The sequence below is a fragment of the Rhinolophus sinicus genome, chromosome 17 (assembly GCF_057876585.1).
Source record: "Rhinolophus sinicus isolate RSI-liver-muscle chromosome 17, RSI-T2T, whole genome shotgun sequence".
NCBI lineage: Eukaryota > Metazoa > Chordata > Mammalia > Chiroptera > Rhinolophidae > Rhinolophus > Rhinolophus sinicus.
In genome coordinates, this window is record NC_142517.1 from 118,520,128 (window position 1) to 118,533,766 (window position 13,639).

Consider the following 13,639-nt stretch of genomic DNA (forward strand, 5'->3'; position numbering starts at 1 on the left):
AAATACAAAAAACAATTCCTTTTGCAATTGCAGCAAAAAGAATAAAATACCTAGGAATAAACTTAACCAAGGATGTGAAAGACCTATATGCTGAAAACTATAAGACATTTTTGAAAGAAATTGAAGAAGACACAAAGAAATGGAAAGACATTCCATGCTCATGGATTGGAAGAATCAACATAGTTAAAATGGCCATATTACCCAAAGCAATATACAGATTCAATGCAATCCCCATCAAAATCCCAATGGCATATTTTAAAGAAATAGAACAAAAAATCATCAGATTTGTTTGGAACCACAAAAGACCCCGAATAGCCAAAGCAATCTTAAGAAAAAAGAACTATAATGGAGGTATCACACTTCCTGACTTTGGCCTGTACTACAGGGCCACAATAATCAAAACAGCATGGTATTGGCAGAAAAACAGACACATAGACCAATGGAATAGAATTGAGAACCCAGAAATAAAACCACATAAATATGGACAGATAATTTTTGACAAAGAAGCTAAAAACATACAATGGAGGAAAGACAGCCTCTTCAATAAATGGTGCTGGGAGAATTGGATAGCCACGTGCAAAAGAATGAAACTGGACTGCTATTTGTCACCATGTACCAAAGTCAATTCAAAATGGATCAAAGACTTAAGCATAAGACCTGACACAATAAACTGCATAGAAGAAAACATAGGTACTAAACTTATGGACCTTGGGTTCAAAGAGCATTTTATGAACTTGACTCCAAAGGCAATGGAAGTAAAAGCTAAAATAAACGAATGGGACTATATGAAACTTAAAAGCTTCTGCACAGCAAAAGAAACCATTGACAAAATAAAGAGGCCACCAACTGAATGGGAGAAGATTCTTGCTAACAGTGCCTCCGATAAGGGGCTAGTATCCAGAATATACAAGGAACTCATGCAACTCAACAACAAAAAAACAAACAACCCAATTGAAAAATGGGCAGAGGACTTGAAGAGACATTTCTCCAAAGAGGACATACAAATGGCAAATAAACATATGAAAAAATGCTCAACATCACTAATCATCAGAGAAATGCAAATCAAAACCACAATGAGATATCACCTCACCCCAGTCAGAATGGCTATCATCAACAAGACAAATAGTAACAAATGTTGGAGAGGTTGTGGAGAAAAAGGAACCCTCATACACTGTTGGTGGGAATGCAGACTGGTGCAGCCGTTATGGAAGGCAGTGTGGAGGTTCCTCAAAGAATTACGAATAGAATTGCCGTATGACCCAGCAATCCCTCTCCTGGGTATCTACCCAAAAAATCTGAAAACATTTAGAGATAAAGACACGTGTGCTCCAATGTTCATTGCAGCTTTGTTTACGGTGGCCAAGACATGGAAACAACCAAAATGTCCTTCGATAGATGAATGGATAAAGAAGTTGTGGTACATATACACAATGGAATACTATTCGGCAGTGAGAAAAGATGATATAGGAACATTTGTGACAACATGGATGGATCTTGAGAGAGTAATGCTGAGCGAAACAAGTCAGACAGTAAAAGCAGAGAACCATGTGATTTCACTGATATGTGGTATATAAACCAAAAACAACAAAAGAACAAGACAAACAAATGAGAAACAGAATCTCATAGACACGGACAATAGTTTAGTGGTTGCCAGAGGGTAAGGGGGGTGGGGTGGGGTGGGGGGGGAGGTGAGGGTAAGGGGGATCGAATATATGGTGATGGAAGAACTGACTCTGGGTGATGAACATACAATGGGATTTATAGATGATGTAATACAGAATTGTACACCTGAAATCTATGTAATTTTACTAACAATTGTCACCCCAATAAATTTAATTAAAAAAAAAACCAAAAAAAAAACCATATGATCATGGCAATAGATGCAGAAAAGGCATTTGACAATATTCCACATCCTTTATGATTAAAAAAAAAACAACACTCAATAAAATGGGTATAGAAGAAAAGTAATTCAGTCTAGTCAAGGCCATATATAAAACACCCTTAGCTAATATCATACTCAATGGCAAAAAAAAAAAAAAAAAAAAAAAAAAGCTTAAGATCAGGAACAAAACAAGGATGACCACTCTTGCTTCTGTTAATTAACACAGTACTGGAATCCTGGTCAGAGCAATTATGCAAGAAAAAGAAATTAATGGAACCCACATTGGGAAGGAAGAGCTAAAACTGTCATTGTTTACAGATGACATGATTCTATATATAGAAAATCTGAAAGACTCCACCAAAAATAAAAAATAAAACAAAACCAAAAAAACAACAGTTAGAAATAATTATAAAATACACTTAAGTTACAGGACATAAAAGTAATATACAAAATCTATTGTATGTCTGTGTATTAACAATGGAATATCAGAAAGAGAGATCAAGAAAACAATCCCATTTACAATCACAAAAAAAAAAAGAATAAAATACCAAGGAATAAACTTAACAAAGGAGGTGAAGGACCTGTACATGAAAAACTACAAGACATTGTTGAAAGGAATTGAAGGAGACACACAAATGGAAATATATTCTGTACTCATGGGTTGGAAAAATTAACGCTGTTAAAATGCCCATATTACCTAAAGCAATCTATAGATTCGATACAATCCCTATCAAAATCCTGATGGCATTTTTCACAGAAATACAACAAAATATCCTCAGGTTTGTATGGAACCATAAAAGATGCTGAATAGCCAAAGCAATCCTGAGAAAGAAAGAACAAAGCCAGAGGTATCACATTCCCTGACTTCAAACTATACTACAAAGCTACAGTAATCAAAACAGCATGGTATTGGTAGAAAAACAGACACAGTGACCAATGGAATAGAGAACCCAGAAATAAACTCACACATATATGGACAACTAATTTTTGATAAAAGAGCCATGAATATACAATGGAGAAAGGAAAGTCTCTTCAATAAATGGTGTTGGGAAAATTGGACAGCCACATGCCAAAAGTATGAAACTAGACGGCTATCTTTAGTACACAGAAATTAATTCAAAATGGAATAAAGACTTGAATATATGACGTAAAACAATAAAATACATAAAAGAAAACAGGAATTAAAATTGAACTTTGACTTAGGACTTTTTGTGAACTTGACCCAAAGACAAGGGAAGTAAAAGGAAAAATAAATAGGTAAGACTAAATCAATTTAAACCGCTTCTGGACAGCAAAATAAACCATCAAAAACAAACAAACAGAAAGAAAGGCAACCAACCAAATGGGAGAAGATATTTGCAAATGGTACCTCCAATTAGGGGAGAATATACAAAATATATAAAGAGTTCACACAACTCAACAACAAATAAAACAATTTGATTAAAAGAAACTGGGCAGAGGACCTGAATAGACAGACACTTTTCCATGGAAACATACAGGTAGCCAACAGACATATGAAATGATGTTCAACATCACTATTTTATAGGAAAATGCAAACCAAAGTACAATGAGATACCACTTCACACACTTTAGAATGGCTATTATCAAAAAGACAAGAAATAAGAAGTGTTAGAGCGGATGTAAGAAAAAGAGAATCCTCATACACTGTTGGTGGAGATGTAAGTTAGGCAAAAACTATGGAAAATTGTAGGGAGGTTTCTCAAAAAATTAAGAATGGAACTATGATATCATCCAGCAATTCCTCTTCTGTGTATTTACTCAAACAATATGAAAACATTTATTAGGACACAACCTAAGTTTCCACTGATGGATGATTGGATAAAGAAGATATGGTATATATACACGATGGAATACTACTCAGCCATAAGAAAAATGAAATATTGCCATTTACAACAACATGGATGGATCTTAAGTATATTATGCAGCGTGAAATAAGTCAGATGAAAAAGGACAAAAAAATATGATTTCACTCATATGTGGAATAGAAAACAAAAGTAACAAACAAACTAACAAAAATACTCATACGTAGAGACAACTGAATGGTGGTTACCAGAGGGGATTGAGGGTGACAGAAGGTTGACGTGGATAAAGGTCAAATACATGGTAATGGAGGAAACTAGACTTTGGGTTGGGAGCATGCAACAGAGTGTACAGATGTCAAATTATAAGCTTGTACACCTGAAAATTATATATGTTACTAATCAACATCACTCATATACATTTAATTTAAAAAACAAAACAAAACAAAAAAAATGGTGATAGAAATCAGGAAACGCCTTGATTTACTCCAGGCATTTACATTGACCGTATGCTCTTCTCCACGCAAATTCCTCCCTGCCTTTAAGTATTGATCAGAATGTATCTTTTTTACAAAATTCTACCCTGACCACCCTAAAATTGTAGCACCCAATTCTTCACAACACAACTTACCCTTACATGGTCTAAAGTATTGTTTCTATAGCCCTATGCTTTTCTAAATACTGAAATTATTTAATTATTTTTATTGTCCACTCCCCATAATTACATTGTACATATTTGAGGGCATGTTTAACTTGCTTGTTTATTTGTTTTGGTGTTTACGTGAATTAGCCCAGGTGTCTAGAATAGTTATGGAGTACTGTAGATCTTCAGCAATATTTGCTGGATGAATATATGTAATATGTATATAAAATTACATATGCGTATATATTATACTGAAGATCTATTATATATTATAATATACATATAATATGTTATAATACACATTATATATTATACTATATATGTATATAGTATATAGATATATACAGTGTATATGTATATATAATATACATTATATATATGTGGTATATATATATCACATGTAGTATTTTTATATATATATGTAACATATATAGTATATATGATGCTTTGTTCTCTCATTTTTGAAAGAACTTTCTATCAGGATAAAATAAATTCAATTTCTCCAATGGACCAAATTCACAGCTAGGGTATAGATTCTCTCCCTACCTACATCTATAGAGTCATGAATTAAGGCCAATATGTCCCACCTTTAATCCTCAGTTTCCACATGTGTTGTGCTCCATCTAGTACTCCACAGAGAATGAAACATAAAGAGAGGACATCTGACAGGAAAATTTAGCAGCCAACCTCTGCTTTCAAATGTGTGTGTGTGGGGTGTGTGTGTGTATGTGTGTGTGTGTGTGTGTTTTCTCTTTTCCCCCCTTCCTTTCTCCTTGCCCATTAACAGTCAATCAGTTAAAACAATTTGCAGCCTGTATCGTATTGGCAGACATGAGAAGGGGGCAGCAAACTTCCGTGGTATAAGACACTGCTCAATTCAAAACAATACAAAGCCTGTGGCTGCTGATGGGACTTTAAGGGGCTTAAAGCACCAAATGAGAATTGGTAAAACTACTAGAAGGTGGTACATGTACCAGAAGCTCTGCACAAATTGGTTTTCCAGAACTCATACCATTAATAATGATGTTGTTAATATGATTACAACCTTGGCTTAGCCCATACACAAAAATAGTCCATGGTAACATTGAACTTTACTATTTGATATGGATTCTAGATTATGGGGGAGAGATCTGGGCAGCACTAGATGAAGGGAAAGGTAGAGAGATACTTTCTCATTTTTTGGACCCAAAGCCAACATGGGCAAACATATTCAAGCACACAATGGTTTACCCTTGTGTTTCCTGGACTTACACACTGAGTAGATCCACCTAAGCTTACCCCAGTCCTGAAAGAGCTTTATGCCCTGAATAAACCCACCATCTCTCTAGGCCACTTGTGCAGCTTATGTGAGTTAGGATTTAGAACATGCGTGTCCAAAATTTTTTCAACGTTTTTTACCAAGGGCCATACGCGGTAAAATACACAAACAGCCAGGCCACTCGAGGTGAAGTATGTATTGCCTCACCTGGTTTATTAAAGTAAACTAAATATATTTTTGGAATTTGCTGCGGGCCAATTAACAATGGATTGCGGACCGCAGTTGGCCCGCGGGCCGCAGTTTTGACACCCCTGATTTAAAAAACAAGCAATTCATTTGAAATAGTGCTCAATGATTTATAGTTGTTTGAAAATAGGGAAACGGATTCACCATTTATAATAGTTCTTTCTTTAAAAAGACACTGGCTAACAGACATCTCTAACTGGAATTCTAGCTTTAAAAGATAACAAATGGGCTTGACTAACATTTCAGGCAGAAAGAAGAGTAACATTTCCCGTCAGTATACTCCTTCAGGCTGCCTGCCCCTGGTAACCAGCCCTAAGATACTTGTGGTTTTCACAGCACCTTCGCCATCTTTTTCTCATGACCTACATATTCTTGGAAAATCCACATTGGCATTTCTCTTCCTTCATGCCTCAGTGAATTTCATGGGACATTAGCAGTGAAAGAAATTCAGGGAAAGTTGCTGCTATTTGTATAGATGCATAATTTGTCAATTATATGTTTGTAAATCAGGAGCTGTATAAAAATCAAATCCTGACTAAACAAAATTTCACCATAGTAGCATGCTCAGAATATATTATTATTGTATTGTATTATTATTCTACTTAAAATGGCAAATTATGAAAAATGGACCCTAATGAATATTTCTTTCATTTTCAAAACATATATTAAGTGGCTGTTATACACGTATACTCAACAGAAACAAAACAGCAATTTCCAAAGGGAACCTAGACCTAACCCCATTCAGCCTAATGATGTATTGAGCATCTCCACCTTTGCACACACTTGTGGTTTTGGATACATTATCATCTTATGGATAATAATTTAATATACTGAAGTATTCCCAGTCATAAAAAAACAAAAATCTCCAACGGATTTTACAAAATTTTTCATGGGAAGAAATTGACAAAGACAAGTCTCAAAATCAGTTTGCAAACCAGAAATTGGAGGTTACAGACCAACCTTATATGTGTTAAATACGGTGTTCAGAAGGATTGTTTTCCATTTGGTATTTTCAAAAAAAAAATATTTTTTGTGTCTATATATTAAATGTTTTGCTCTGAAATCTGGCCCACTTTACTCAGTTGTGATACTTGTCTGATTTGGTAAGCATTTAAGTTTGTAACTCTGCCTCTGAACATTGTGATTATTCAATATCCTACTAGTAAATACTTTCGTGAATGTGTTGGTTATATGTGCATATGTATATAGACATAGATATCTGTAAATATACAGAGGGTGCCAAAAAATGTATACACGCTTTAAGACAGGGAAAAAAAAAAACGATTAAAATGTAATACTCGATATAAACCAATAACAAAAGATGAACACAAGTCACGTTTGACTTCTGCAATTACAAGAAGTACTTAAAGTGGTTACCATCAGCATAATTTCAATGCAGTTTTTTTTTCCATTCTTAAAATGTGTATACATTTTTTGGCACCCTATGTATATGTATGTATATATATAAACATGTATAGATATATAGATATAGAGAGAAAACACAGAAAGAAATAGAGAGACAAAAAGAAAGAGAGGGAGGGAGGGAGGGAGAAACGGAGGGAGGGAAGAAGAGAGAGAGAGAGGGAGTGACAGAGAGAGAGAGAGAGAGAGAGAGAGAGAGAGAGAGAGAGAGAGGAAGAAAGAACAGCAGAGAGGAAGGATAGATGTGTATTCTTCAAGACATTTTATTTTAGTTTCTGTGCTACCTGCTGTGCTATTCCAGGCTTGCTCCACTCTGACCTGTGAAATCCCTTGTTTTCTAGATGGAGTGCCATTTACCTGGTGGATTGGGCGGTCCAAGGAGAGGCACCCTTACTGGGGCGGTGCTCCTCCTGGAGTTCAACAATGCGAATGTGGCCTGGATGAGATTTGCCTGGATATTCGGCACTTTTGCAATTGTGACGCTGACAAGGATGAATGGTAATGGGAATCATGATTTCTGCCGTTGGGGAGGAAGCACGTTAATAGACACATAACATTTCTCCTAAGAGACAAGAACATGGATGAGACGTTCAGCATAAACTTGGGCTCCTTAAGGAATGTGATAGTTTTTAACTGAAAATTTCCAGTGCTAGTACTTTTACGGCTTTTACTGACGTTTGTAACATAAAGCACTTTGTCCCATTATCGCCTCCTTATATTCTGAACCAGCTATTTTAAACAAAGAAATGATATGTAATATTTAGCTTTGTGATTTAGTCAGTGTTTCTCTAATGCACGGAGTATAGGTTTTAGGAGAGAATGTTGGCGACAGGGATGTGTAATTTATACAGACTGTTTTTTCATTCTCGCTCGCATTCCCACTGATGTTTCAATCACCAGCCTACCTTATTACCACCAATAAAAATATAGCAAAGGGAATTTATATTTAATGAGCATCTATTTGATCCAATAACAACCTATTAATTCCTTATAATTTTCTCAGTTTTTCGTCTTAAGGTTGAGGAATGTGGATTGGAGAGAAGTTAAATAAATTTCCCAAGGTCACACGCATTGATTGGACAGATCCAGAATTTGAACACGGGTATAGCTGAGGCCAGATTCTCTCACTCTCCCACACCAAATGACCTATCAGATACCGTTTACTTTCTTTCCCCCATGTCTGTAACATCTACTTTTCCTTTGTTCCCCAGGTGAATGGCTTGTTTTTCACTGTATTGATTACAAAAAATAATGCACACATCATACACATCATTTCCAACCCACTTTTTTTTTTTTTTTTGTATACTCACTTTTTTAATAGTTATTCTTGGCAGTGCTTTTTATAATTTTTTTTAAATTTATTTTTTAAATTTATTGGGGTGACAATTGTTAGTAAAATTACATAGATTTCAGGTATACAATTCTGTAATACATCATCTATAAATCCCATTGTGTGTTCACCACCCAGAGTCAGTTCTCCTTCCATCACCATATATTTGATCCCCCTTACCCTTATCTCTCACCTCCCACCCCCCTTACCCTCTGGTAACCACTAAACTATTGTCTGTGTCTATGAGTTTCTGTTTCCAACCCACTTTTGTTTTGACAAAAACAAATGCGTTTGAATTTAACACATCCTTTAGTTTTGGCTTTGTAATTCTGCTTGCTTCATCAAATGCTGATTCATAGAATTAGGAATTCCTAAGTAAAGCTGCTTTCAACCCAGTTGAAATGTATTTTCAGTACTTTTCTTTCACTTTTAAACAGGAAGAACTGTTTCAAATGAAATTTAAGGTTGAGTCAAAACCTCATTTTGGTGAGGAAAGGACCAAATCTTTGTTTCCATCAGATTCTACTAGATAGACTACTCTTTCATAATGCTGTAGGGCTGCTTGGGCCCCAAGGCAAGTTACTTGGGTGCCTTCTCCTAATCTAGAAATAGTCACATATGTTAATTCAGATGAAGTTGACTGAAGGTAGAATGGAGTCCCCGTTTTTTGCCCTCCCCCCTTTACCCTGCAGTGACTTCCATCATAGTATTATGGATGCCTGCAAATCCAATGTCCCTAATGGAGACTATGTCTCTTTTAACATTATGTCCCTCAAGACCAACTCCTGTACAGTAGAAATTCAGTGGTAGTTAGATGGATAGATGCATTTAGAAGACCTTTGAGGAGAAGAAGTGATCAAAAAATGGCATCTATAAACTTGAGAGCTGTATGTTGAAGGGTTACACAGTTGTATTGCCAGGAAAACATGTTCAAAATTCTCTGCAACCAGAAGCTTAAATTTACTCTTTTCTTAAATTGTTTAAATTTCCTTCATTATACAAGATATTATAAATTTATAGATGCACAGACTTGAATGGAAACATCTTCATTTTGTTGTGTATAATCATTAAAGTTGTTATTGGAAGTAGAATATGGAAAGTTATTTGGAAGAGGAAGTGTTTTCCTAATTACCTTCAACTCTCACTCTTTTTATTTCGGGGTGAATTTTGATCTTTGCTTACTGTTTCATTCGCTATGGTGTAGCCCTTTCATATAGAGCCCTTTCCCTACTGCTTCATGCCTTCCCTTTCTAGGGATCAACTGAGCAGGGCGGAGTTTAATTTGCTGAACACTGAGAGGCAGTGGTGGAGAATGACATCACATCACTTAAAAGTAGAAGATGAGACTATCAGATTGAATTATCTCCACACTCTTTTAAACAGCACTTTCCATTGCTGATCGCTTCTCCTCAGCTTGCAGCTTCTTCCTCCTTTGACTTGCCCACTAGTTCAGTGAACTTTGAACCCCTCATATGTTGACTTAACTTCATCGTCTAGGCTATGCTCAGAAGAGCTCTTCAAAACAGCTTTTCCTTAAACTCTGGGGCCATCAATACGTCTATCAACAGAGTTATTGCATATTTCATAACCCTTCCCATTTCCTTTAGAGCCAGGGGAAAGCCCCATCACCTGCCACTTTCGGAGGCAAGTGACCTCTATCAGGGCATTAGCATTTAATTTTAGATATAGGTTTTGTTCAACAGCAAACTTACCAAAGATCAAGAGAAATGATTTGACCTTCCCTTTGTACATATGCCCACTCCACCCAGGGGCATACCAGAGGAACATGCTAGGCTTCTCAGGGCAACATCCAGGTGAGATGGGGACGTCCATTCTGTCATTGTCATGAGGGAGCAGACGCTGAGATTCTGAATTAACTCTTCTGGGTTTCACTCATTGTCTTAGGACAAGTCATAGTCTGTTGTGAATGATTCTGGAAAATAATTTGTTATAGAAGCAACTGTATGTACTACTCCACCTGACATTTTCACATGTTTACCAAGTGTCTACTGTGCACCAGACAGGTAGTCCACTGTGCGGAGAAAGTCAAGAATGTTATAGTCCCTGACCTTGAGGGATATGCAGCACAGTAAAAAGGAAAGATAAAAGCTAGTTAGTTAGCAATACATGGACCAGTCAGATGAATTTTGTAATAAAGATAAACGTAGATAGTCCCAGACTTAGAGAGCACATGGGCTTAGATTAGTTAGATTTCAAGGAAAGAGGTAAATTTCGAAGAATCAGAAGTCACCTAAGGTTAGTTTAGTACAGGCAGGTGAAACCTCTGTGTTCTCAGACAGGGAAATGTGAAACAATATCAACATCACCACTTTCCCCAAACACAAGCATGTAGGTTTGGTTGTTGCACAGTTTTCATGTGAAGAATTTATAAGAGATGAAGGCAAGGAAGGAAGTCAAATCCAGATCATAAAGTTCCTTGTATGTAAAATAACAATGAGAAAGCTTTGTAAAAAAGATTGCAGAAATAGACTACACTTTCAGATATAAAACACAGCAGAGCCTAGTGGAAATGCACTCATTTTTATTGATTCAAATCTATTATTTACTGCACAAGGAAAACTACCAAAAGCACAAAAAATAACAAAATTGTGAAGTAGTTAATCATGTTACTTAACATTTTTCAGCCTCATTCTTCATTAACATGTGATCAATCTGGCTTTCCACACATTTCAGATTTTTTGTTTCAGACAATCATGCCCTTTTAAGTATCACTGTTGCTCCTAAGAAACCTCAGGTATTTTTCCCTTGTAAACTTTCCTTAAGTTTCTGCTCTTAGTAAAGTGAATCTGAAAACTGATTTGGGCTGCTATAGCATCTAGTAGATAGCAGTTTAATATATTACAATTCCTAGATAATGTCACTTAAAAATGTTAATCTATCATACACTGAAGTTTTCTTATTATTTAATCTATCTCATATAATCACCCCAACAACCCTTGAGGTTGGTTCATAATCTCCTTTCCCCAGAAAAGGAAACTGAGGCTGAGATGATAAATGGTTAAGGTCACATGACTAAAAGGGCAGAGTTGAGTTCCAGCTGAATCCAAGTTTGCTCTTGCTGACTACACCAGAAGAACTGCTAAGTTGGGATTTTGACTCATGGCAGCTAGTGAGACCTCTCCCTGGGCCTCTTAAGTCACATCACAGCAGTGTGTACCTTTCTTTTTGCAATGTCAGGCTTTTCAGTCTCTTCTACCTTCTAAGCCTCTGGTAATTAATAATACTTTAGTAAACCTCCATAACTGAATAACTTGTGGTCATATATTTCAATGAGCCCTAAATAAAGGAGGAAAAGGAGTGTGTTGTGAGTATGGGTTAAACTGAGGCAGCTCATAAAATGGATATAAGTGGAGGGAGAAAAAAAAAAAAAAAAGAAGTCACTTAATGAATACCAAAAGCACAGTCCTGTCTGAGAGTTAAGGGAAGCCCCAGCTAGACATCTAAATCAGGTGTACTATGGAGTCACTTTTCTAGGGGTTTATACCCCAGCCAAAGAATTAAGCAGGGAGGAAAAAATAAGAAATGAGAAAACTTGTCATGAATAACAGTTTGATAGTCAATGATTGTTTGCAAAGGAACTTCTGTCTTCAACTTAGTGATTCAACCTATTGAAATCCTCCTTATCAGGTATTTTCTTATCTAACTACTTTGGACTGATGGACTGTTGAAAGTAGGAAAGAAAACCAGTGATAGATTCAGCATGGAGACACTAGTACAGGAAAGTATTGGGCTATGTGGAAAATGGGAAAACTGTCATCCCCATGGAGGGATACTAATAGAGATACAAGGAATGATTGTAGATGGATATAAAAAAAAATGATAGTGCATGATTACAAACCATGGTGTACAGGGATACAAAGGATGGTTTGGGTGGCAAGTTGGAGGAGGCAGGTAGGTGGTCCAAAATGTGCCTCTTGGTGATGGCACATGGGCCAAATGGGGGTTTTCTCATTCAAACATCCAGGTGGTACTAAAGTAAAGCTCTCTTGTATTTATAAGAAAATGCAGACATATTTATTTGATTTTTAGTAATTCAGTTCTTTGCTCTTCCTACACACTTGTATAAAGAGATGTGGCACAAAATAGGGAATGAAAATGGTGTAAGATTTAAATTCTGATATGTTTAAACATTTTGCTATAGATTTGTTTTCTCCTGGTTATCAAAGAGTAGTTAGAAGTGATCACTCTGCTCCAAAAGTTATATTTCTATACATTTTTCTGCCACTTTTGTTATTGGTGTCTAATCCAGTCCTTGGACCTTAACCTCCACAAAAGCCCTTCATTTCTTTCCCATGAGAATGAATGAGACAATTGCATTTAGGAGGATGATGCTGGATGCATACAAAGGGTTAGGGCTTGGCTGTTTCCTCATACTGGCTGTTCATTGATCTCTCAGACCTTCTTTGATTTCCTCAAGACCTTCACCCCTGACATTGCCAGACGTGGTTCAGTGAGGGTTCTTCATACTTGGTAATATCCTAGATATTACCAAGGGGATTCTGACTCTTGAGAGAGAGAAAGGGATCACCTCGGTACACACTAAGGCTTTAGCTCATTAAAAAAATATATATATATATACAATTTCTGCTTGTTGAATTTTGTTATTTTTAAATCTGTTTATGAACTAGTCCACTGGTTACTGAGTTTTGGAAGTGACCTTGCCCCAAGCAGGCAGAAATTATGAATTTCATATGGGGTTTTACTCACTCGGTCCCTGAAATTTCACATGCACCTAGAAATGTAATGAAGCCATTACCTCATGTTGGAGAGGAGTATGCTTGGCACATGGTATGTCCTTCATGTATTAACTGCTGAGTGAATTAATGAAAAAATAATAATAAATAGAGTTATTTCCTTTCTCCCCAACCTCTCTTCTGGCCAAATGTGCTCTCCCTCCACTTGGTAGTTACAGTCTGCTGTTTTAGTCATTAAATTTTCACTTAAAGTATATATCCTGGAGGAACTTGATACTGTCATGTTTACACTAATGATCCCAAGACTAGATTTCAGATTGTTT

The 13,639-nt window shown here is 36.3% G+C and overlaps 1 protein-coding gene across 2 annotated transcripts in view; it reads left to right on the forward strand.

The window, feature by feature from the left end:
* The window catches only part of CNTNAP5 (contactin associated protein family member 5), an 809,041-nt gene that overhangs the window by 642,030 nt on the left and 153,372 nt on the right, over positions 1–13,639 (forward strand). For both annotated transcript variants that reach the window (XM_019749552.3, XM_019749551.3), the window contains exon 14: positions 7,613–7,769. In XM_019749552.3, the coding sequence (XP_019605111.3) occupies positions 7,613–7,769 (157 nt within the window). The remainder of the gene's footprint in view (positions 1–7,612; positions 7,770–13,639) is intronic.